The 27,433-nt window shown below is 39.0% G+C and overlaps 1 protein-coding gene across 3 annotated transcripts in view; it reads right to left on the bottom strand.

Moving 5' to 3' along the window:
- The window catches only part of LOC122497522 (ubiquinol-cytochrome-c reductase complex assembly factor 1), a 103,077-nt gene extending 79,068 nt beyond the window's left edge, over window positions 1–24,009 (bottom strand). For all 3 annotated transcript variants that reach the window (XM_043604669.1, XM_043604670.1, XM_043604671.1), the window contains exons 1-2: window positions 23,880–24,009; window positions 8,951–9,049 (exon numbers count right to left, since the gene is read on the bottom strand). In XM_043604669.1, coding sequence (XP_043460604.1) covers window positions 8,951–9,049; window positions 23,880–23,903 — 123 coding nt within the window. In that variant the 5' untranslated portion in view covers window positions 23,904–24,009. The remainder of the gene's footprint in view (window positions 1–8,950; window positions 9,050–23,879) is intronic.
- Between the last annotated feature and the right edge of the window lie 3,424 nt (window positions 24,010–27,433).

Raw genomic sequence — 27,433 nt, 5'->3', positions numbered from 1 at the left:
TCAGGTCACGATCTCACGGCTTGTGAGTTCAAGCCCCGAGTCAGGCTCTGTGCTGACAGCTCAGAGCCTGGAGCCTGCTTCATATTCTGGGTCTCCCTCTCTCTCTCTCTGCCCTCTCCTGCTCATGCTGTCTCTCTCTGTCTCTCAAAAATAAATAAAATAAACATTAAAAAAAAATTTTTAAATCAAGACTAATAAACATAGCTTTGAAAATAAATTCCTAAGGGAAAAAATTTTCAAGTAAGAGAGCCTCACTGTAGCATTTTTCACAAGAGTGAAAACTCAGGGGGGAAAAAGTCCAATAAGATTTCCAATAAGATGGTTAATTAAATTACAGTAAAATTATTCAATGGAAAAATCAGGTAGTCACTGAGATTTTTTTAATAGACTTTATTTTTTCAAACAGCTTTAGCTTCACAGAAAAATTGAGGAGGAAATACAGAGAGCTCCCATAAACCCCTTCTCTATACACTTATCTCCCACTATCACCATCTCCCAGCAGTGGTGCATTTGTTACAACAGATGAACCTACCCTGACACATCATTATCACCCAAAGTCCATAGTTTACATTAAAGCTCATTATTTCTGACAACATGGAAACACTTATATGTATAAAATTATAGGTAAAAACAAGAACGTATATGGGCATCTCTAGAAAGAAACATACAGAAATGAAAGAGTTATGTTGTTAAATTAGAATTATGGATGAATTCAGGAATATAGTTTCCAAAATCTCAATACTATTATATTACCTTTACCAAAAAAGGGGTGAGAGGAAGCAGAAGGAGGGTCACCTCTTTAATTCTGGTTTATTCCAAGAAGAGAGGAGACACATGAAATGAAAATGATTTTTTTCTTTAATGCTAATGAGGGAAAGATGGAATTTCTAATCAAGAATTACCATTTACTTTTCTTTCCAAATAAATATTTTTTTTATTTTTTTTCAACGTTTTTTATTTATTTTTGAGACAGAGAGAGACAGAGCATGAATGGGGGAGGGGCAGAGAGAGAGGGAGACACAGAATCGGAAACAGGCTCCAGGCTCTGAGCCATCAGCCCAGAGCCTGACGCGGGGCTCGAACTCACGGACCGCGAGATCATGACCTGGCTGAAGTCGGACGCTTAACCGACTGCGCCACCCAGGCGCCCCTCCAAATAAAGATATTAAAAAACTAGTTAGGATTCTTCTGTTCAGTCCCAGGAATACTTATGCTTTAACTCATAGGTACTAAGTAGGCTTTGTAAAACAGACTAAATACAGACTACCTCCCATTACGTCACATACATCAACGTAATGGTCCACCTAGAACACAAAGCACTTAAAACAGGTCCAAAGAACACAATTGACAACAATTGCAACTAGCAAGTTCTCTTCTACTAGATTACATGATCCTATATATAGATTATATAGCTCCAGGAGTAACCAATGGATTCCCTATGTGACTGTCTCACCAACTGCTGTATTTCTGTCTGACCATTATTCATGAGCTAACATTTAACACTATTTGAACTACTGAAGTACCCAAGTACCTAACACCAAGGACACCACCTAGTTTCCCCATACCTACACATATATATAAACACACACATTTACTTACTTGCCCCTCAAAAAAGACTCCCTTGACCTTTAAAGACATCAATTTTTTCCTTTATTTAAATTGAAAATGTACCAATAAATAACTTTTGTAAAAGAAAAAAACTACTCTGAAATATTCAAATGTCACTTTTTCAAAGAGGCCTTCTCTGACCATTTTATCTAAAAACAGTTTTGGTAGAAACTAGGTATATTACCAGAATCAAGTATAGCATGTTAGATATGAGAAACACTCAAGCATGTGTTGAATGAACAAACTCAACCACTTACATGGTTATTTCTTATTTCCTTCTTGTCCTTATCTACATACATGCCATGCATACATGCTGCACTCACCCAACCTTTATTAAATGCACACAATATGCCAGTCTTTATGTCCAGTTTTAGAATACAGACAATCCCTATCCTCGAAGAATTCATAGTCTTGTGGAGAAAAGAAAGAAGACTCACTATACAAGAAACAGAACCAAGTATCATATTTTAAAATGGTTAAAGATCATACACACACACACACACACACACACACACAGAAGTGTTAGCAAAGCAGCAGAGCAACCAGAACCCTCATACACTTCTGGTGGAAGTGTAAAATGGTACAATCACTCTGAAAAATTATTTGGCTGTATCCAAAGAAGCTGAATGTATACACAGTCTATAAAACTCAGCAATTCAACTTCTAAGTATACAGCCCAACAGAAATGTGTTTACAAAAAAAAAAACATATACAAGAATGTTCAGAGCAGCACTATTAATAATAGCCCAAACTGGAAATAATCCAAGTACCCATCAATGGATAAATGGATAAATGAATCATGGTATATTTTTATAATAGTATACTACACAATAATGAGAATGAATAAACTATAACTACACAGAACAATATTGATGAATTTCTAAAACAAAGTTGAATGAAAGCAGACAAACACAAGAGAGTATATACTGTATGTTTAAAAGATAAAATTATTTTATGATATTCAAAGTGAAGACTGGTTAAACTTGGTTATGGGTGGTGACTGGGGGGATCAAGGAGCTTCTTGGGTTCTATTTCTTGATCTGGGTGCTGGTTAGCTCACTTTGTAATGATTAATTCAGCTGTACACTTATGATTTATGCCTTTTTCTGTATTTTTATTATACTTCAATAAAATGTACAAAAATGCTTAAAGGTATGTAATGAACAGTGTAAACAACAGAAATTTGGAGGGAGAAAAGAATTACCTAGAGTCATCCAAAAAGACTTCACAAAGAAGCCTTAAGAAGTGGGCAGGATATGAGGGCACCTGGGTGGCTCAGTAGGTTGGGTGTCCGACTTCGACTCAGGTCATGATCTCATGGTTTGTGGGTTTGAGCCCCGCATCGGGCTCTGTGCTGACAGCTCAGAGCCTGGAGCCTGCTTCAGATTTTGTGTCTCCCTCTTCCTCTGCCCCTCCTCCATGCACGCTCACTCACTCTCTCTCTCTCTCTCTCTCTCTCTCTAAAATAAATAAACATCAAAAAGTAATTAAGAAAAAAAAAGAAGTGGGCAGGATAGAGAAGGTGAGTGAGAAGACAAAGTTGAGAAAGTACAGTATGGTAGAAGAGAAAACACTGAGTCAGAAGCCCCAGCTCTGCCTATCATAAATTTGTTTTGAGAACCAAATAAAACAATGTGAAAAAGATAAGCAAACTACAATGCATAACATAAATGCAAAGACCTGCTCCAGACAACTCCAATGATACTCTTTTGCAGACAACCCCTCATTAAAATGAATATAAGATTTCACTTTTATTTTTTGTTTTCAAAAAATTCTAAAAGTAGAGACCTCCCTGATCTGAAAGAGGAAGGGAGAGGGGAAGGGGAAGGGGAGGAGGAGAAGGAGGGCAAGGAGAAGGGAAGGGAACGGGGAAAAGAAGGGAAAGAGGAAGAGAAGGGAAGGAGGAAGGGGATAGGGTAGAGGAGGGAGGGGAAGGGGAGAGAAGGAGAAAGGAAAGAGAGAAGGGAAAGGGAAAGGGGAGAGAAAGGGAAAGGGAAAGGGGAGAGAAAGGGAGAAGGGAAGGGTAGGAAAGGGGGAAGGGAAGGGTAGGAAAGGGGGAAGGGAAGGGTAGGAAAGGGGGAAGGGAAGGGTAGGAAAGGGGAAAGGGGAAAGTAGGAAGGGAAGGGGAAAGGAGGAAAGGAAGAGGAAGGGAGAAGGGAAGGGAAGAGGAAGGGGAAAAAAGAAAAAAGGAAAGAAAGGAGGGAAGGACTCAAGCAATTATTGAATATTGTGGGTGTATGTATCTGTTCTTTTAAAAAGCTCTACCAAGGCACAGTCTACCTTACACCTCTTTTATTTTCTGTCCCATTGCTCAATATCATTCTGGGCATAGAGTCGGCACTCAATAAAACTTAGGTAGATTTTTTTCTTTTTTCTTTTTTTTTTAAATAGAAGGACAATCTGGAGAAGTCCAGAAAATAACCACAGGAGTGATCAAAGAGATGAATAAAAGGTCCTAGTGGAAAGGTTAAAAGGAATTAAAATGAAAGGCTAAAATGTTTAGCTTGGAGAAAAAGCAACTGAAGAACTAAGGAGTAACTCAGAATAACAACACTTGAGCTGGAAGAAATCTGAGATCTAAGTCCAAACTTTTCATTTCACAGATGAGGAAACTAAGAACTAGGGAGAGTTTGCAACTTGCTTAAGGTAGTTTTAGGACAATATTTTTGTTTGTTTGTTTCAGTATATACAGTAAGGATGAAATTTACCTAAGTAGCAATGAACATACAAATAGCAACAAAACAGCAGTTACAATTTACTGAAGCTCTCCTATATGCCCGACGTATATGCTTGATGTTTTACTTGCATCATCTCACAACAATTTTGCAAGGTTGGTAGTATTTTTTCCTATTTTGGAAATGAGGACACTTAAGCCCAAAGAAGTAAAGTTCATTAAGGGATTAAACATATATTCAGGGCTATCTTTTTTCCCCTACATCAAGCTGCTTTCAAAAACCTAAATAGGGGTCAATAACATATGCTCATGCACACCTAGCACAAAGATGTGGATTTCTAAACATTCCAAATATCATTCTCCAATTAAAGGAATCAGGGCTCCTTAGGAGAAACTGTTGAATCTAGGACTAAAGCAAAGAAAATACAAGATAAACCTGAAACATCTTGTGTTGCTAGGAAATAAAGAATGTTCAAAAATAATGAAAGAATGTAGAAAAGGAACTTGAAGGAGTTCCTAACAGCCAAATCTGGGACAATCTGATCAACAAAATAAATAATAGGCATAATAAATTATAACTCATAGAAGGAAATAAATATCTATGAGCTCATACTCATATAAATAGTTGAATAAATAAATGAAGAAGTGACACCTCTTCCTTACAGTACAATTCCAAGCAATAAATATAGTAGTAATGATGGAAATAGAAAATGATCATTATACAAACACCAGAGTAATGATTACTGCAGTCAAGAACCATCAACAGAATTACCACATGATGCAGCAATCTCACTTCTGGGTATATATCCAAAAGAATTCAAAGCAGGCTCTTGAAGAGATATTTGCACACTATATTAATACAGCATTATGCACAATAGCCAAGATGTGGAAGCAACCCAAATATCCATCAAAATGGACAAAGCAAATGTGGTATATACATATAATGAAATATTATGTAGCCTTAAAAAGGAAGGAAATCCTGTCACATACTACAACATGGATGAACCTTAAGGACAATATGCTAAGCAACATAAGTCACAAAAGGACAAATAATATATGATTCCACCCATATGTAATATCTAAAATAGTCAAAATCATAGAAACAGAAAGTAGAATGTGGTTGCCAAGGGTAGGGTGGGGTGGAATTAGTGTGTAACAGGTGTAGAATTTCAGTTCAGCAAGATGAAAAAATTCAAGAGATCTATTGTATGACAATGTGAATATACTTCACACTACTAAACTATATACTTCAAATGGTTAACATAGTAAATTTAATGTTATGTGGGTTTTTTTAAACTACAACTTTCAAAATAATTAATTAATGTTATGTATCTTAACAACAACAAAAAAATAACTATTGATGGATGCTAAAAGTAGTGAGCAAAAGTATGATGAGAAACAAGATATCTGCATAGTCTCTAAGTATCTGCTCACATGGTACTTACTAATTACAAAAGGGAAAATAGTAACTTCATAGTAGGGAAACCTGACAGGCACCAATTTAATAATCAAGTGATTAAAGTCAATGTCACCAGTAATAGGACACACTGGCATTATATATCCCCGGATATTTTACACTAAGGGAATATCATTTTTGCCAAAAATGCATGACCTAATTATAAGAAACCCAATTGAAGAACCAAAAAAAGGACATTAGTAGAAAAGACTGGTAAAATTGGACTGAGTTGCATAGATTAGTTAATAGCATTATATCAATGTTAATTTCCTGGTTTCAATAACTACACTATAATTATATAAGACACTTAACATTAGAGAAAGCTAGACAAAGGGTATTTGGGAACCCTACTGTTTTTTTTTTTTTTTTAATTTTTTTTCAACGTTTATTTATTTTTGGGACAGAGAGAGACAGAGCATGAACGGGGGAGGGGCAGAGAGAGAGGGAGACACAGAATCGGAAACAGGCTCCAGGCTCTGAGCCATCAGCCCAGAGCCTGATGCGGGGCTCGAACTCACGGACCGCGAGATCGTGACCTGGCTGAAGTCGGACGCTTAACCGACTGCGCCACCCAGGCGCCCCGGAACCCTACTGTTTTTACAACTTTTCTGTAGGTGTAAATTATTTCAAAATAAAAAAAAATTTAAGTACACTCACCAAAATATGACAGAACTTTAAAATGTTTTTGTAAGTTTATTTATTTATTTTGAGAGAGAGAGAGAGAAACAGCGAGGGAGGAACAGAGAGAGGGTGGGGGGAGAAAGGATCCAAAGTGGGCTCTGTGCTGACAGCAGCAAGCCCAATTTGGGACCCAAACTCGTGAACTCCAAGATCACGACCTAAGCCAAAGTCAGACGCTTAATCAACCGAGCCACTCAGGCACCCCAAAATATGACACAATGTTAAGTTTATGTAGGAAAGACAGACATGATGGGGTGCCTGGTGGCTCAGCTGGTTAAGTGTTGGACTCTTGATTTCAGCTCAGGTCATAATCTCACGGTTTGTGGGGTCAAGACCTGCGTTGGACTCCACACTGACTCCAGCAGGGAGAGCCTGCTTAAGATTCTCTCTCTCTGCCCCTCCCTCTCTAAATAAATAAATAAATAAATAAATAAATAAATAACTTAAAAAAAACAAAGAGATGAGAATACAACGTCCCTCGCTTTTTGAAAATGGTTAACAGGATTATAGCATAGGACATTATCTTAGAGATCATGTGATACTATTACTCAACAAATGAAGGTTTCTTTTATGTCATGCCCTTAGTATACACTCTTCCAACTATTGCCTGAATATTTCCAGTAACAGGAAATTTACTATGTAAAAATTTAGCCCACCCATTCCATGACACCACAATTCTAATTAACATAAAGCTCTTCTTAATTCTGAACTAAATACGCCTCCTAGTCAGACATGTACCTGAGGAAAATCAGAGTTTTCCAACCAGGGGTCCTCGAAGTGGGAAGATGTGCCAATAAAGCACACGTCTAGTTTATTTACCCTGGCTAAAATTATATCCTGTCAGCATGAGATAAAGCACTCTAAGTTATTTACATGGATGTTTTGCTATAATGATGTCTCAGAACCTAATATAGTACCTGATACATATTAGGTAGTCAATAAATGTTTATTGATTCAAAGAATGAGGCACAAGTCAGAGATTCACACAATGAGTTCCCCCCTCCACCAACTATATACACACAAAAACAAATGACTTAGAACTCTATGATAATTCTATTAAAATTTTCCATGCACAAAAAGTAACAGAATGTCACCCACTCTGAAAAGAAATACCTGCATGCCTACACAAAGTAGATGCCTCTTCTGTATAGGCATATTCTTCATTCATTTAACATACATTCAGTGCCTACTCCGTGCCGGGGTTAGTGAGCTCAGGAAATACAGGCACAAACAATACATGTCCTCAGAAGGGCAAGGTTTACACACTAATTAGGGGGAATTACACTATATTTTAAATAGTTGTAATATATTTATATGAATAAATTATATATCAAAAATAATTTTAATCACATCACATATGAAAAAGAAGTTAATGGCTACAGAAGGAATTCATATAAATTGGTAAGAGTTTATATGAATAAATTCCCATAGATAAATGGAGAAAAGATATAAGCATATATGATTTTACAAACTGGAATACAACTGGTAAACAGAAAAATGTTTAACCTTGACAGATAAAGAAATACAAAGCAAAACAAGATAACATTTTCTATCCTGTTAAAATTTTTTTTAAAACACCCAATTTAGAAGAAGTTAACGAAAAACTAGTTATATATACATTGCTGATGGCAATATAAACTAAAACCACCTTTTGGAGAGAGAAACTGCCCATACTCATTGACCCAGGGTATACCCTCCTAGGAATTCATCTTTAATAAAGTAAAAATTTATTAAACTATCAAGAAATAGTAACTACACTAAAGCCTGTGACAAAAAAAATTTTTTTGCAAATAATTTTAGTATCAAAGTCTAAGTAAATAGAATAACGTAGCCATCAAAAAATAAAATTATGCAATCTATCTAACATGAATAATGTCTGCTCCAATAAGTGAAAAGGCACCAGAAAATAAAATTCTGTGGATATTTGTTAAGGTATCTACGGAAAAAATTAGTATGCACACACTGGAGTCCTACATAAGGACTGGAAAAAAACCAGCAGATGTTTTCACGTTTGAGGTCATGGGTGACTTTTATTTCCTTTATTACTAAATTATTTGTATAATTAACAAAAATCAGGAGAAAAAACTCTCAAAGAGGGTCCAAAGTAATGAATCATGTGGTCAATGATAAACAAAGGCCTCAAATAATTGTTCCTTGGATTCTGTGTTCATAAAAAGAAGAAAAAAAAGAAAGGAAGAAACATTTCTTACCCCAAATAAAAGTGGCACAATGTGGCTACAAAAAGAAACCTGCAGTTAACTCTGAGATGAATATCTGGAAACATTCCCAACAGTAAAAATCATCAGACTGTAGCATGGTATCCTAGGCTAAGTTCCACTGCTGGGGTATTTAGAAGCAACGCCCTAGACACCATACTGTAGGAATCAGTCCTGAGCTGGCACCACAGAGACCCAGAAGTGGTCTCATGAGGTTTTTCCATCACACAATTTGTTTGGCTAATCTATAAATATATGACATTTGAAAATAAACACTAAGGTTTTCATACCAAGCAAAGGAACAACAAACCTTACCTGGAAAGTACCAGACAGAGCCCTGCCCCACTGTGCCTGTGTAGAGGACACAGGTACCAATAGGCTGCATACTGGAACCCACTGGGAAATCCGGTTTCTCTAGAGAAAGAAAAAAAAGGCTGTCAAGAATCTATATCCAACTCCATGAGTAGAAGTTTAGAAATTCTGCCAGAACAGGGTACATGAAAAGAGAACTTCCAAAACAGGGCCAGGAACAAGCTTCCTCCTGCTCATCTCTCCAAGGATAAAATGTACCCCTACCTATTCCTGATTCATGGACTAAAACAACTCTAGTAAAGGCTGACTCAAGCAGGGGGACATGGGCTCCCTCTCAGGAGAGTAACAAAATAAGTAGACTTCAGGCATTTTACAATTAGATTATCATTTAAATTGAGAGTCTGCAATGACTTTTCATAAACACTGATTTATCTGATCTTCATAGAATCCCTTTATAGTAAGCAGTGTCATCCCCAAAAGGATGAAGAAACTAGGGCTGACATTTTTAGGATAGGAAAACACTAAACCAAATTGATTTCCAAAACAAAAGAGAGAGATTAAATGGCTCAAAAGAGAGAGTTAATGACTGAAGTTCAGTTATCCCCTAGGGTATTAACCAACCTCAAAAAGGTCTCTGGGCCAAAGTGAAAGGCTGGGCTGGGGAAAGGAAGAGCTATCTTGCTACCTGAGAAGCCTACTCTATTTTATGAACCTGAAATACATCACACTGTATAAATGGCATTCGTGTACACAGGACTGGAGATGTCTATTCTAGGAACCAACTCTGAGGGATCCAAGGGTCTCTTTCATTTGACCTATATAAAACTTATAGGGCCACAATGAGGGCTGAATATAAAATTATTTAAAAACACTTTGCCAAACATAAACTACAATACTAGGAGTCAAAGATCTGGATTCCAGTTTTAATTCAGCTCTTCTAATATGATCTTTACAAGTAATTTAACTTCTACAATGCACAGGTTCCTTATAGCAATTATTAGTAATACTTATGAGCATTTGTTCTGTGACAGGTACTTTCCTAGGTACTTTACATATATAAACTCACTTAAAACTCACAATCATCACCGAATGACCTAGGAATATTGCCATTATCCCACTTATATGGATAAAGAAACTAAGGTATACATAGGATAAGGAATTTCCCAAGGCCACATAGTTAATACAATGGCAGGGTTAAGATCTGAACCCAGACAGCCCAACTTCAGGATCCATGCTCATTTATGGGGTGAAAGGGTAAAAGGAATATCTCCAAAGTATCTTCTAACACTCTATGAACTAGTCTTGAAACAACTAAAACACAGTATAGTATTGTGGCAAGCGCCACGTACTTGGAATCAGAAAACACTGATTTGACTCTTGGCTCCACTGAAAGCTACAAGCCTTTGTTGTCTCTTCTATAAAATAAAGGAAAAAAATCCCTACTTCTCAGGACTTAAGAAAAATCAACAAACGTACCTTGTAACATGTCCAACTCAATAAATATTAAGTTGAATCTGAATCTCCATTTCCTCATGAGTAGGCAACAAGTGATAGGGATAATGTACATGGAGAAAGGTGCAGGAATTTTAAACGTAGAGAGGCCTTCTAAAATGTCTCACAGTTTTAAAATTGTGTAACTGTTTTTAATAGGCTACTCACAACACCTTATGTTTCAAATGAAAAGTAAAGTTTCAAAATATTTTATTTCAGCTGAGGTTCGATCTGTTGGGATAATGTTCAAATAAGAGACCATTACTGGCTTTTTGTTTACTAATACTGAATCATTTGCCAGAATCATTCACTGTTAGATGTTCCTTTCGTAAAAATGTAAATATGGGATAAGATGAAACTTCTGCAGATTCAAGCCAAGGGAGGCAGGGGGAAGTAAGAGGAAATTACAAGTAGGAACAATGCAAACTTTTGGAAGATCTTCTGAAGAATTTCATCATATTTTTCCCCACGTCAACAAAATTTTTCTCTGTAATTTTGGTTCTACTTGGTTTTATGCCAATACATTAAATCAGTTCTTATTAGAAGAAAGAAGCAATCAGCTCTGTTCTTTCCTTCTCCAATACTACAACAACAACTCTTGTTCAAACGCTTAATTGAAACTGAGCAGAAAGGGTATGTAGCAGAAAGGGTATTTGAATCCCAAGATTCTTATTGAATAGCTGTGTGACCCTGAACTAGCTACTCAACATTCTGGACCTCCATTTTCCCTTATGTAAAGTGGGAATAATAAAAGCTACCTCACAGGAGTGTCCCAAGGATCACCTTGAGAATACTAAAATACACACAAAAGCATCATTACTGTTATTAACAACTGTTACTGAATTATGTAAATAAGCTTCTCTTTCACCAGCAAACTGGCATAGAAAAAAGAACTATTTTCTTAAAATATTGTTTTTAACCTGGAATTCCCTTTCTCAAAAGCTTGCAGTGCCTCCAAGTGCCTCTTTAATCAAACGTCAACACCTGATCTTTACCAACTAGACCCCTCTAGACTCATCTTTATATTTACATACCCTGCCTTGTATTCTCCATTCAGCAGTTCCAAAACCTGACTCAGATTCTCTGGTTTGGGAATTACTACTCCTCTCCACACAAGCTAATTCCCTTCTAGTCAGTTCCTCTGGGACTCTCTTCTTCCCTCCTCCCCAACCCATGAATTCATTAGCTTCAAAAAGTCTCCTCAGGGGCACCTGGGTGGCTCAGAACGTTAAGCGACCAACTCTTGGTTTCAGCTCAGGTCATGATCTCAGTTTGTGAGTTCAAGCCCTGCATTGGGCTCTGTTCTGACAGTGCAGAGTCTGCTTGGGATTCTCTTTCTCCCTCTCTCTCTGCCCCTTCCCACCTCGCACTCTCTCTCTCTCTCTCAAAATAAATCAATAATCTTAAAAAAAAAAAAAAAAAAAAGGTCTCCCCAGACTCCAGGTACTGGTTCTACTGACTCTACTTGGTCCATATTCCTTCCCACTTCTCCCAGTACTTAATTTATAAATATAAATCTGTGGGGGGGGGGCCTGGGTGGCTCAGTCAGTTAAGTGTCTGACTTAGGCTCACTCAGGTCATGATCTCGTAGTTTGTGGGTTCGGCCCTGTGTCGGGCTCTGTGCTGACAGCTTAAAGCCCGGAGCCTGCTTCGGATTCTGTCCCCCTCTCTCTCTGCCCCTCCCCTGCTTGCTCTCTCTCTCTCTTTCAACCTCTCTCTCAAAAATAAATTTTAAAAATTTCTAAATAAGAAAGAAAGAAAGAAAGAAAGAAAGAAAAAAAGAAAGAAAGAAAGGAAAGAAGAAAGAAAGGAAGAAAAAAAAGAAAGAAAGAAAGAGAAAGAAAGAAAGAAAGATATTTTTAAAAATCTGTGGAAGTACTTAGCTCCCTCTTAAAGGTACTAACATATCAGGCCTATAACAATTAGCAAACCTCAACTTCCAAGTTCAGGAAAACATTTACAGCCATTTCCAATGGTTAGAATTACTGCCTTAACTTAGGCTAATATATACACCATTATTAAGTGGGAAGAGGTTTTATTGTCTTTGTACCTCACCAACACTTCAAAACCAAAATCTTAAAGACAGGTTTCATGTTTTTACTTTCTGTACATATTGTTAACTGCAGGTGATTTTACATTTGTATTTCAAAATATTCTGACAGACCAGTTTTTCAACTACAGCTTTAATCAGTCCATTGACCAGCCTGTTGCTGCATGTGTTTTTTAAGATACTGTACATAGTATTTTCCTTGGCTTACTCATGAATTGGAAAAGGCTTTACAGGTAGTCCATTCTCCTATTCTCCGTAGTTTTGCTTTATAAAGTGACTATAAACACCGAGTTAGCAAATACTGAACCATTGCTCCTAGAGAAAATACAGGGTTAGGTTCCTGCAAGCCTCTGGTCACAACATTTTCATAAACCAATCAATACATAACCTTGTGTGTTTCTCTTTAAAGACATCTTGTTATTTATAAATATACAATTAATTCATTAACATTGAACTCATGGACAATAGCACTGTAACTCACTCCTGAACAAAACTTATCTAACACGTAAGTTTTCTCTATAAGGAATATCACAGCCTTCTTGCACTTAGTAACACTAGATAACTACATTTAGGGGCCATATTAAACAGGGAAATCACCAACAAGGCACAAAAATACAAAAACTTTAGCATTAAATAGACTGTGAAAACAATACTTATTTACAGTATAAGAGCTGAAATAAGTCAGCATATCGATCTCAGCAAGGACTTGCATGTTGCAGCTCCAATTTTTCACTCCTCTGCACATATCCATAAATGACCATTAAAAGTGCCATGAATATTGATTTGGGAATTACAAATAAATCTTAGCAAGTATAATGAATTCAAAAATACAGAATCTTGAATAATGAAGATCAACCATAGTCACCAAATCTACTCTGTAAATGTTCACTGGTTCCTGTAGTCTGAATGCCATGGATACTAATTTAATTCCATAATCCAGAGGATAAACACTATTGTAGCAAACTATCCTGCAAATTATGAAGTGGCATGCTATACAAAAGGATACTTAGACATACCAGAGGAGCAGAGAATGTTCAACAATTCCTTCCATCATTACTGAATCCTCTGCCTCCTCCCACTTTGTTGGGGGTTCCAATCTGAGCTTTAAAAGATTGATTACGGGGTGCCTGGGTGGCTCAGTCAGTTGAGCGTCCGACTTCGGCTCAGGTCATGATCTCACGTGAGCTCCAGCCCCGTGCCGGGCTCTGTGCTGACAGCTCGGAACCTGGAGCCTGCTTTGGATTCTGTGCCTCGCTCTCTCTCTGCCCCAACCCACTCGCATTCCGTCTCTGTCTCTCTCAAAAATAAACTTTAAAAAAATGTATATAGGGGCGCCTGGGTGGCGCAGTCGGTTAAGCGTCCGACTTCAGCCAGGTCACGATCTCGCGGTCCCAGAGTTCGAGCCCCGCATCAGGCTCTGGGCTGATGGCTCAGAGCCTGGAGCCTGTTTCCAATTCTGTGTCTCCCTCTCTCTCTGCCCCTCCCCCGTTCATGCTCTGTCTCTCTCTGTCCCAAAAATAAATTAAAAAAAAAAAAAAAAAAACGTTGAAAAAAAAATGTATATATAAAAAAAAAAGATTGATTACATCCGGGAAAGATTTGAGCAAATCATTTAATATATTAAGATTGGGCATATCAGTAAATATATGTATTAATTATTATGTACATTAAAATTTCTATTATAGAAAGGCAGAAAGGTACAATAAACCCCAAGATACTAGTATGAATTTAGAGTTATTGGTATGGGTTAATAATATGTATAGATAAATACAGAAATAGATGTGTTTATGTAAATGTATACACATACATGTGCTTCCTATTCCTGTCCTGATAGGTCCTGGAAGCAATGACCACATCCAGCATCCAGACTTGGTTTCTAAATAGTACTAGTCACTAAAAAGAACTAGTGGTCTCTGGAAAAAAGTTGACTTCGGAACGGGGTTGATGGTCCTTAAAGCCTTACTTGCAAAGAAATGGCATTATTTGATTTGTTTAGTAGCTCTTTAGAAGACTCCATCCAATGTAAAACTCATTCAACATGAAAAAACTGAAAAAAACATTTCTGCAGGAGCACTCATTGAAAACAACTGTTTAACTTCATAACTGCCTGAGGCAATGGATAATACATGGAGAAAACAATAGGCTAACAAAAGAAGCTTAAAAGGAAAAGCAAGAGAATGAGCTTTGAAAAGGTATGACATATTCCTGGGAATCTGAAGGCCACGCATATGCACAGGGCTGTGCACAAGAACAGGAAAGACCTGAGACCTCTGGTTAACCTTGAGGCTCTGCACAAGCAGGAAGTGAAATTTAAGGCAGAGATGTTAAATGATTGTAAGACTGTTGATGGTGTACCACAACATGTGCACAGAGCCCTTCAGCAAAAAACAGAAGACTTACTGGTTCCAGGTATTTAAGAAGTCTCCAATCATTACCTGACCACTAAGCTAACTGAGCTGAGACCATACAACAAAGAATATAGACTTTACAGGGTTAATTCAGAAATATCACTAAACAGAAAAACAATAACAAACTCTGGGAAAGGACAGACCTGACTTCCAGAGTTGCCACATATTATTTAAAATGTCCAGTTTTCAAACAAAAAACAAAAACAAAAAAAAGTATGAAACATGTAAAGAAACATAAAAGCATGGTCCATACACAGAAGGGGAAAAAAAATCTACAGAAACTGTCCCTGAAGAAGCTCACATGTTAGATAAACTAGACAAAGACTGTGAAACTATTTAAAGTTTATTTATTTTGAGTGGAAGCACAAGCAGGAGAGGGACAGAGAATCCCAAGCAGGCTCCACGCTGTCAATGCACAGCTCAACGCAGGGCACAATCCCATGAACCATGAGATCATGACCAGAGTCAAAATCAGGAGTCAGACACTTAACCTACTGAGCCACCCAGGCACCCCTAAATATGTTTATAATCTAAAGGAAACCATTCTAAAGAACTACAGCAAAGTATAAGAATGCTATCTCACAAAATAGAGAATATCAACAGAGAAATTATTTAAAAAAAAAACAAATTCTTGTGTTGAAAAGAACAATAAATAAAATGAACATTTCCCTAAAGGGGTTAAACCGCAGATCTGAGCAGAAGAGAAAATCAGTGACCGTGAAAATAGATCAACCAAGAATATCCAAACTAAGGAACAGAAAGAAAAAAGAATGAAAAAATTTTAACAGAGCTTCAGAGACCTACGAGATACCATCAAATGTACCAACATATGTATAAGGGGAGTCTCAGAAGGACAAGAGGAAATAAAGGGAAACAAAAAATATTTGAAGAAATACTGGCAGAAAATATCCCAAATTTGATGAAAAACATCAGTCTATAAATCCAAGAAACTCAACTAACTCCAATAGCATAAATGCAGAGAAATCTATAAATAGATATATGTTGGGTGCCTCAGTGGCTCAGTCGGTTAAGCATCCAACTTCAGCTCAGGTCATGATCTCACAGTTCGGTTCGTGAGTTGAAGCCCCACATCAGGCCCTCTGCTATCAGCACAGAGACTGCTTCAGATCCTCTGTCTCCCTCTCTCTGCCCCTCCCCAGCTCATGTGGTACACACACAAGTGCTCGCTCTCTCTCTCTCTCTCTCTCTCTCTCTCTCAAAAATAAGATGAAACGGGCACGTCAGTGGCTCAGTTGGTTAAACGACCAACTCTTGGTTTCAGCTCAGGTCATAATCTCACAGTTCATGAATTCAAGCCCTGCATCTGCTGTCAGCACAGAGCCTGCTTGAGATTCTGTCTCTCCCACTCTCTCTCTGCCCCTCCCTGCCTCTCCCTCTCTTGCTCTCAAAATAAATAAACTTAAAAAAATTTTTAAATGAATAATATATAATAATAAAATAAATAAAGTGTTAAAAAAAAAGACATCATAATCAAGCTGTTGAAAAACAAAAACACAGAATCTTGAAAGCAGCAAGAGAAGCTATTCAACATGTACAAGAGATCTTTGATAACATTAATAGCTGATTTCTCCTCAGAAACCATGGAGGACAGAAGGCAATGGGATGAAAAATTAGGACTTTCTAGATAAACAAAAACTGAGAAAACCAACAGCAGACCTGCTCTACAGCAAACACTAAAAGGAGAACTTCAGGCTGAAATGAGACCTCTGACAGTACAGTAACTCAAATCCACATGAAGAAATAAAGTGCACAGATAAAAGCAACTACTTGGATAAATTTAAAAAATACAGCATAAGTATATTTTTTGTTTTTAATTATTTTTATTTTTTTAATTTGTTTTAATGTTTTATTTATGAGAGAGAGGCAGAGTGTGAGAGGAGGAGGGGCAGAGAGGGAGGGAGACACAGAATCCGAAGCAGGCTCCAGGCTCTGAGCTGTCAGCACAGAGCCCGACACAGGGCTCAAACCCACAAACAGTGAGATCATGACCTGAGATGAAGTCAGAGCTCAACCAGTTGAGCCACCCAGGCATTCCTCTATTTTTATTTTTACCTTAAAAGGCAACAGCATAAAGCAAAAATTGTAAATCTATGCTGATGGGCACACAATGTTTAAATATATAATTTGAATGACATTAATGGCACAAGGGAGCCAGGAAGGAATGGAGCTAAATGGAATCACAGGGTTGTTTTTTTTTAATGTTTATTTATTTATTTTTGAAAGAGTGTGTGCGCGCACATGTGTGTGTGTGCGTGTGTGCGTGTGTGCGCAAGCGCAAGCATGGAGGCAAGAGGAAGGAGGGAGGGGCAGAGATAATCCCAATCAGGCTCCATCTGTGCTGTCAGTACAGAGCCCAACGTGGGGCTTGAACCACAAGATCATGACCTGAGCTGAAGTTAGACACTTAACCAACTGAGCCACCCAGGAACCCCAAAGTTTTTATATATTACTGAAATTAAGTTGATATTAATTCAAACTGGATTGTTATAAATCAAGATGTTAATTGTTATCACCACAGCAAACACAAGGAAAATAATAAAAAATACAATAAAACCTTATACCATATATAAAAATTAATTCAAAATTGATCAAAGATCTAAACATAAGACCTAAAACTATGACACTCCTAGAAGGAAACATAAGGGAAAAGCTTCATGACATCAGATTTGGCGATGATTTCTTGGCTATGACACCAAAGCCCAGACAACAAAAGAAAAAATAGTTAAGTTGGACTTCATCAAAATTAAAAACTTTTGTGCATCAAAGACTACTATCAACAAAGTAAAAAGATAACCCATGGAATGGGACAGAGTATTTGCAAATCATAGATGTGATAAGGCACTGATTCCAGAATATAAAAAAAAAATTCCTCAACAACAAACAACTCAATTAAAAAATGGGCAAAGAGGGGCGCCTGGGTGGCGCAGTCGGTTAAGCGTCCGACTTCAGCCAGGTCACGATCTCGCGGTCCGTGGGTTCGAGCCCCGCGTCAGGCTCTGGGCTGACGGCTCAGAGCCTGGAGCCTGTTTCCGATTCTGTGTCTCCCTCTCTCTCTGCCCCTCCCCCGTTCATGCTCTGTCTCTCTCTGTCCCAAAAAAATAAATAAACGTTGAAAAAAAAAATTAAAAAAAAAAAATGGGCAAAGGACTCAAATAGACATTTGTCCAAAGATATACAAATGGCCAACTTGCATATAAAATATGCTCAACATCATTAATCATTAGAGAAATGCAAATCAAAACTACAATGAGATATCACCTCACACATATTAAGATGGCCACTATGAAGGAAAAAAAAAGAAAGAAAGAAAATAATAAGCACTAACAAAGATGTACAGAAACTGGAGCCCTTATGCTTTCCTGGTGGGAATGTAAACTGGTGCAACCACTGTGGAAAATAAAATGGCAAATGCTCAAAAAATTAAATATAGAATTACCATATGATCCATATGATCTACTTCTGAATATATACCCAAATGAAGTAAAAACAGGGACTTGAAAAGATATAAATAGTGGCAGCACTATTTCATAATAGCCAAAAGATGGAAGCAACCCAAGTGTCTATCCTCAAAAGAATGGGTAAACAAAATGTGGTTTATACATACAATGGAATATTATTCAGCCTTAAAAAGGAAGGAAACTCTGACACATGCTACAACATGGAAGAACCTTGAAGACATTATGCTGAGTGAAATACACCAGTCACAAAAGGACAAATACCCTATGATTCCACTTATATGAGTACCTACAGTAGTCAAAATCATAAAGACAGAAAGAATGATAGCTGCTTGGGACTAAGTAGAGGGGGGCATAATGATTTATCATTTAATAGGCAGAATTTCAGTTTTGCAAGATAAAAAGAGTTCTGTGAATGACAGTGTGATGGCAGCATAACAATGTGAATACATTTAATACCATTCTGAACTGTATAGTTAAAAACTATTAAAATGGTACATTTTATATTATCTATATTTTACTACAATTTTTTTTTAAAAAGCACAAGAGTGGGGGCACTTGGGTGGCTCAGTCAGTTGACCGACTGCTTCGGCTCAGGTCATGATCTCACGGTTTGTGAGTTCAAGCCCCGCATCAGGCCCTGTGCTGACAGCTCAGAGCCTGGAGCCTGCTTCAGATTGTGTCTCCCTCTCTCTCTGCCTCTCCCCCACTCACACTTCGTCTCTGTCTGTCTCTCAAAAATGAATAAACATTAAAAAAAATTTTTTTTAATAATAAATAAATAAATAGCTAGCACAAGAGTGGCTTTCTGCGGTTTCTAATACTGTCAAAATAAAGCAAAAATGACCACCAATGCCCAGGACAGCTCATAAACCATAAACAAGTCCCACTGTATTACTCAAATATCCAGTTCCTCTGCTGGAGCTACTTAGCAATAGCAATGTTTTAGCTTCCTCTTCCTTCTTAAACCCATTATTGGAGAAGGGAAAAAAGAGTAAAAAAATAAGGGGAAACTAATGAGAATGTTTCAGGAATATTACTTCTCTGTGGTTCAAATTTCTTACCTTAAAATGGGGGAAATAATAGTGCCTACCTTGTCAAAGGGCTAGTGTAAGGATTAAGTTCACATATACATACAGTATACAAGAGTGCTTACCACATGGTAAGTGCCCTATAAATGTTAGCTATCCATATTACTCCCCAGGAAAACTCAACATCTTATTTCTTTTTTTTTTTTTTTTTTTAATTTTTTTTTTTTTTCAACGTTTATTTATTTTTGGGACAGAGAGAGACAGAGCATGAACAGGGGAGGGGCAGAGAGAGAGGGAGACACAGAATCGGAAACAGGCTCCAGGCTCTGAGCCATCAGCCCAGAGCCTGACGCGGGGCTCGAACTCACGGACCGCAAGATCGTGACCTGGCTGAAGTCGGACACTTAACCGACTGCGCCACCCAGGCGCCCCTCAACATCTTATTTCAACTACAACCTATATCTCTGCTTGCTTAGTCTCTCCTGAACACCAACTCACCAGCTGCTTAAAAAAACAAAACAAACAAACAAACAAAAAAAACACTTAGGGCACCTGGATGGCTCAGTCAGTTAAGCCTCCAACTCTTGATCTGAGTTCAGGTCTTGATCTCAGGGTGGTTACTTCAAGCACCACGCTGGGTGTGAAGCCTACTTAAAAACAAACAATAAAACACCACCATCTCCAACTGGATATTCTCAGTGAAGGACACTGCTATATTAATTCAGTCATCCAAGGCAGACCTAGGACTCACTGTTAGACACCCCTCTCCCTCACCCTCAATATCTAACCTTCCACCAAACCCTGTAGACTCTGTTTCCTCAATACTTGTTGAAATCATCCCTTCCTCTATAACCACACTTTCCCTGCCTCCTCTTAGTACAGGCCTTCTACTTCTTCCAGGATTATGTGAGTAGTTCTGGCTGGACTTTGGGACCCAAAACTCAGCCCACTCTGACTGATCCTTCCACAACTGCTACAGGGATATATTAAAGCAAAAATCTCCTAGTGGATATAAGTGTTTATATGGTTTTTTGTTTTTTTTTACTTTTTTTACACTTTCAAAATGAAATTTGTAAATTTCAATTTAAAAATGATAAAAGAAACTAGGGGCAACTGGGTGGCTCAGTTGGTTAAGTGTCCAACTTTGCTTCAGGTCATGATCTCATGGTTCATGAGTTTGAGCCCTGTGTTGGGCTCTGTGCTGAAAGCTCAGAGCCTAGAGCCCGTTTCAGATTCTGTGTCTCCCTGTCTCTCTGCACTTCCCCCCTCACACTCTGCCTCTCTCTCGAAAATAAATAAATATTTTTAAATTTTTTTTAATAAAAAAAAGAAAGAAAGAAACTAAAGTGTTCCCCTCATCAGTGGTGGTTGCAGGAGAGAAGAGGAGAAAAGGACTGCAAAAGAGTACAAAGAAATTTTGGAGACTGACAGATATGTTCATTATTTTTATTGTGGTGATAGCTTTTCAAGCGTATACCTATGTTAACAGTTATCAGGGGTTAAGCGTCCGACTTCAGGTCATGATCTGAGTTTGAGCCCTGCATTTGGCTCCGTGCTGACAGTTCAGAGCCTGGAGCCTGCTTCGGATTCTGTGTCTCCCTCTCTCTCTGCCCCTCCCCTGCTTGCACTCTGTCTCTCTCTCTCTCTCTCAAAAATAAAATAAAACATTAAAAAAAAATTTTTAAACAGTTATCAAATTATATAATTAAATAAGTGCAACACTGTACATCAATTATTCTTTAACTTTAAAAATTTAAATGAAAAAGAGTAAATATCAAAAAAACCCTTTAAAAACAAACTCTTTTGCATTAAAAACAGAAGCTTTGACATAGATGCCATCTACAGCATGATAGATGATACCAAGTAATACGTATACATCGCCATCAAGGACTACCTGTCTGTATCCAGCACAAGTACCAAAAGGTCAGGGAGTGCATAACCTTGTCCTAGAACCCAGTCTCCAGGGCCAGGCGCAAACTGGCAACCACAGGAAACCAGCCTAGACACTGAGCTGCTATCAGCTCACGTTAGGTTGCACACTATTCAAAGCTCCTCAGTGTGCATTTGTAGTTTACCCATGATGCAACTCCTCAACCCATTTGAAGGACTCAGGGTCTCAGCCTATAGAAGTACCCCAGTGGTTTATACTATAGGCAGGAGAGAAACTTTAAAATGAAGATTGGGTTGGTTTCAACTTGAAAATTATTTGAAAAATAAAATCCAAAAATGAAAATTATTTGAAAAAAAAAAAACTTTAAAAATAAATCTTCCCTTGCTTAAAACATTTCAAAGGGTCCCCTGTGCCTCAGGATAAACCTCTAATCCTAACCATGAGACACAAGGCCCTGAATCCTGCCATTTCACCATAAGTGCCCAAGTCAAGCCAGAGTCACATACAGTTCTTGGTTATCTGGCATTAGTAGCATATGCTCTCTTTCCCCTTCTCGAATGCTCTCGTTTAGTTCAGGCATCACTCCCTGATGGATGCTTATCCTCAAGCTGGTTTAGTATGTCTCTACTCTGCTCCTAAAGCACCTGGTACAAACTTCTATCACAGCATTTCAAGTATTGTATTAAGAGTTCTCTTTTCTTTCTCTCCTGTTAGACTATAAACTTCAGACAGAGGTCTATGATTTTCATCCTCAGTTCCTTGGATAGTTCCCAGAATGCAGTACTCTCAAAACAGGTGCTGAACTAAAAGGAAGAGAAGAAAAGCACTTAAATGTCACCTGTATCAACTGATTTTCAGATCAATCCTATCAAACTTACTGTTAAGGAAATCTGAGGCTCAGAGAAGTTAGGGGACTGGCTCCAGGTAACACATAATAAGTAACAGAGCCACACTTTCAACCAAGGCTCTTCAGACTCCTAGAAGGTAGATTCCCTATATTTGTGAATTCCTCAGCACCTAACCCAAATGCCTCTTCAGAATAGGTAATCAGTAAATATCTGCTGCTTTCATGTTTACTGTCACTTTCAACTAGTATTAGGGGAGATTCCATTGCTTTGTCACACAGCACATTATATAATAAGAAACTTCTAAAGATTCATAGCATAAAGTAAAAGTGACTTTTCCTTATCTAAACTTGCTTTTTATCTAAAAGGATGAGCAGAAAGGAATAAATAGCAAAAAAATATGACAAATAGAGGGCAGTTAGGTGGCGTCTATGGATGCTACCACCTAAGAAGAAATAAACCTGCAACAGTCCACACACTCAGGGGCAAGAATATTTAATATATCAGGCAGGCCCTAACTTCCAAGATAAATCAAGGTGTTCCTTTCAGGTATATAGCCCAATAAACTTTTCATCCTTTTCCTGACATATCCATCTTAAAAGTGTAATAATTTAGGACATCCTACTTGCCATTTCTCCCGCAGTTCTCAGATCTGAATCAATTTCTGCCCTAGCATCAACAATTACTTCACTAAGTGAATCTTTCTGTAGGTTTTATGAGCTATTCTTCAAACAATTACTGAGCAGGAACAGAGAGTACCGCACTTTGCTAGGCTGACAAGAAATACAAGACATAAAATTGCAGTTCTTATAAACCATATATAAAAAGATTGCAAACATAAGTGTAAATAACTCACACGATAGCCAGAGGCAGGAATGGGCAGTGTCTGCTACGAAAAACAATGTCCTTGACCCAATTTCTGAAAGACTAGCTAAAATGATAAACCCTCCCATCACTCAATGATTAGTAACTAGGTTCTGTATCATCCCAACCTTTTCCTGCTGCCACTTTCTTTCTCCTTGAATTCCCAGATGTCAGAGTATGCGAGAAGGATAGGGGCTGAATCACAAGGGCCGTAGTTTCTCACAAGAGTGCTAAGAAGTCAAGTAATTCCTTCCTCACTTCGTTAATTCCTTCAACATTTATTGAACACCTACGGTGTGCCATACACTGTGCTCGGCAGAGTAGGAGCTCGGTTTGCGTGCAGCTTTCAATCTCATGACCTGAAACAGTATTCCACTTAACTGTACAGTTACGAATCGTCTTACTGATTGGTCTCGGAAACAAACCCAGAGAATCTCGGAAACCGAAAGAACTGCAGATTAACGTCCTCATTTTTCCCGTCGGGACACTGAGACCCGAAAGTGATTTGCCCAAGGTCACACTGGGAATCAGTGACAGAACAGAAACAGGAATCCAGGCCTCCCGAAAACTCCAATCAGTGCCCCCACGTGCTGCCTCTTCCTGAGGGAGAGCGGTCGCAAGAGGTAAGTGAGGAAAAGCAAACTTCGCCAGATTTGGGTCCGATGTCACTCTCTCCCTCCTCCAAAAGCGGGGAAGCCACCACCAAACCGAGGGTAGGGGAAAGTGGGCAGCTGCCTCAGTTTCCCCGCAGAAAGGCGACCGCGCAGCCTCGCTGCCACCCAAGCTCCCCTCCTGCACTCTCCTCCAGCTTCTCCCGCCCTGCCCTTTCCGACTCCAACCCTGGGGGCGACCGCAGAAAATTACTCCCTCACTCACAAGGACTCGCACCAGCAACGCCATGTTCCTCTGCAACCACTTCCGGGTAAAGAGTGGCCTTCCGGAGTCCCCGCTGCCCCCTCCCCTTGTCTAAATTGTCCTTTCGCCGGCGGTACCTGGCAACGGCAGCGCAGGCGCATAGAGGCGCCTGCGCTCAAGAGCGCGCACTTTCCCCGACCTGGCGCGCGCCTCCCGTTCTCCCCTGTCTTACCCCTGCGACACGTCACAGAGACTCACGTCTTCCCCGCTGCACCTGTCCTCCTTGACCAATAGCCTTGCGCTTTTCATAGCTCTCTCCTTAACCACTTACTTCTCCCTCACCCAGCCTCACTCCTCAGCGCCCCGTTGTCAGAATTCTTCTTTCTCAGACTCTTCCCCCACGGGAATAGCTCCCCTTTTCACTGGGGGGTGAAAAAAAAACAGGACTTTGGGGGATCCCAATATTGAAGAGCTCCCAAAAAACGAGTATGAGAAGTTGTTGTAGAGGAACACAGGAGAGTGTTCAGCTGAGTCCTGAAAGTCAAGAGGGCAGTCACGTGCTGACCCGAGGCCTGAAGAGGAAGGAACTTTTGGGGTTTCTGGCCGGTTGGTTGTTTAATGTGAACATCTTTGAGTTTTGATAGGAAATAATTGTGAAGGTGAAGGCACAGAAGAAGGAATCAAGGATACAAGGAGTTTCTTGAGGAGGTGGGAGAGAATCACCTTGGCTGGTGGACCTCTTCCACTGTATCCCAAGAGCAGTAGATGCTCCTGGGGTTGACTGGGAGCAGAGGGGCAGGATGTTAAAAGACTTCCTCTCCATTCAGTCAACAAAGACCCAGTGAATGTTCACTATGTGCTGGCCACAAGACAGATGTGTATAATGGCTTTGTGGAGCTCTAGACTGGTGAAGGGGGCACACAAAATCTAGTAAACCAAGGAAAAAATAAAATAATTAAATATCGTGGGAAGTGCTTTGAAGGAAACAAAGAGCTAAACTTGAGAATAATATGGGAAACTACACTTTAGATAACATGGCCAGGTAAGGCCTCTCTGAGGAGGTGACATGTAAGTTGAGACCCAAAGGATGAGAAGGAGCTAGCCATGGGAAGTGACTTTGAACATGCTATTTTATCAGCAAATGTTGGGGGATGAGAGAGGGAAGAAAGATTCCAGGACAAGAGTCCCGAGATAGGAAAGAATAAGGGTTTATTTCAAGAAGCGAAAGAATTGGGTATTTACCAGAAAGAAAAACACTAATGCAAAAAGATATATGCACCCCTATGTTTATTGCAACATTATTTACAATAGTCAAGATATGGAAGCAACCTAAGTGTCTATCCACAGATGAATAAAGAAGATGTAGGGTATATGCAATGAAATGTTACTCAGCCATAAAAAAGATGGAGATCTTACCATCTTCAACAACATGAATAAAGCTAGGGGGTATTATGTTAAGTGAAATAGTATGACAGACAAAAACAAATACCATAGGATTTCACTTGTATGTGGAATCTAAAAACAAAACAAGTACAAAAGCAGAAACAGAGTCATAAATACTGGTAGCTGCCAGTGGGGGCGGGGGGGATGGGTAAAATAGGTGAAGGGAATTAAGAGGTTAAAAAAATCCCAGTTATGGGCCCAGTTGAGTGTCTGACTTGGGCTCAGAAAACGTACAAGCCCAGCACCGGGCTCACTGCTGTCAGGCTTGCTGCTATCAGCATAGAGCCCACTTCGAATCCTCTGTCCTCCTTTCTCTCTGCTCCTCCCTTGCTCATTCTCTCTCTCTCTCTCTCTCTCTCTCTCTCTCTCTCCCAAAAATAAACATTTAAACAAATTCCAGGTATGAAATAAGTCACAGAGATGAAAAGTACAACATATTAATCATAATATTGTGGGGCGCCTGGTGGCTCAGTCAGTTAAAGCACCCAACTCTTGAATTTGGCTCAGGTCATGATCTCACAGTTAGTGAGTTCAAGCCCCACATCAGGCTCTGTACTGACAGCATGGAACCTGCTTGGGATTCTCTCTCTGCTTCGCGCTCTCTCTCTCTCTCTCTCTCTCTCTCAAAATAGATAAACTTTAAAAAAATATTGTAACTTTGTATGGTGACAGATGGTGACTGCACTTACCACGGTAAGCATCGAGTAACGTGTAGAGTTGTGAAATCACTATGTTGTACACTTGAAACTAATATAACAGCATATGTCAACTATACTTCAATTTTTAAAAACAGGGGTGTCTTGGTGGCTCAGTCCTGAGTGTCTGACTGTTGATTTTGGCTCAGGTCATGATCTCACGGTGAGTTTGAGCTCCACGTCAGGCTCTGCACTGACAGTCAGATCCTGCTTGGGATTCTCTATCCCTCTCCCTTTGCCCCTCTCCCCTGCTCATGCATGTGCTCTCTCTCTCTCTCTCTCTCTCTCTCTCTCTCTCTCTCTGTCTCTCTCACTCTCTCTCTAATAAAAAATATTAAATTTTTTTTAAAAGAATCCAAAGAAGGGGCGCCTGGGTGGTTCTGGCTCAGTCAGTTGGGTGTTCCACTCTTGATTTAAGCTCAGGTCATGATCCCAGGGTCATGGGATTGAGCCCCATGTTGGGCTCCAAACCAGGTATGGAACCTGCTTAAGATTCTCTCCCTCCATCTCTCTGCCCCTCCCCTGCTCTCCCTCTCTCTCTCTCTCTCTCTCAAAATAAATAAACAGTTAAAAAAAGAATCCAAAGAAAACCAGTGTGGCATTAAAATTAATCTGAATTAATTTAAAGAGATAAGATAGGCAGAGACTAAATTGTGCAAGGACTTCTAGATGAAGTCTGTATTTTATTCTAAGTATAGTTGGAACCATTGGAGGGTAATAAGCAGGGGAGGGCTAACTGGCTCACATTTAAGAAGCTGACATTGACTACTATATAGAGATGGATCAGAGAGGGGTAAATGTGAAAAGAGAAGATCTATTAGCAGACTAATAGTCTCCAAATACTAATAATTTTTATTTTGTCAATAAATTTAGTTTTGTTTTTATATAAAATGGAAGATTTCCCTCATCAATCTTCCATATGAAAGATTTTATAAGCCAAAATAAAGATGCTTCCTGCATTCAAATCAGTAGCTTATGTGTAGCATTACAATGGTGTAATGCTTCTACACATACATTAGGACAAGAGGCATCATATATTAAAAGGAGACAAGAGAGGGGCACCTGAGTGGCTCAGTGGGTTGAGTGTCTGACTCTTGATTTTGGCTCAGGTCATGATCTCACCATTTGTGAGATCTCTCGCGTGCGCGCGCGCGCTCAAAATAAATAAATAAATATTTAAAAAGGAAGAAGAACAAAAGGAAAAGGGGCCAGTGGAACATGGAGGATCTAGTGAAGTTGGTAATTCTTCATTTTTTTAATTTTATTAATTAATTTTAAATTAAAAGGTGATATATGATTACATTCTTTTCTATAAAAATTAGCCTGCTGGGGCGCCTGGGTGGCTCAGTCGGTTGAGCGTCCGACTTCGGCTCAGGTCATGATCTCGCTGTCCGTGAGTTCGAGCCCTGCGTCGGGCTCTGTGCTGACAGCTCGGAG

The sequence above is a fragment of the Prionailurus bengalensis genome, chromosome A3, assembly GCF_016509475.1.
Source record: "Prionailurus bengalensis isolate Pbe53 chromosome A3, Fcat_Pben_1.1_paternal_pri, whole genome shotgun sequence".
Lineage (NCBI taxonomy): Eukaryota > Metazoa > Chordata > Mammalia > Carnivora > Felidae > Prionailurus > Prionailurus bengalensis.
This window is presented reverse-complemented; position numbering and strand designations above follow the sequence as displayed.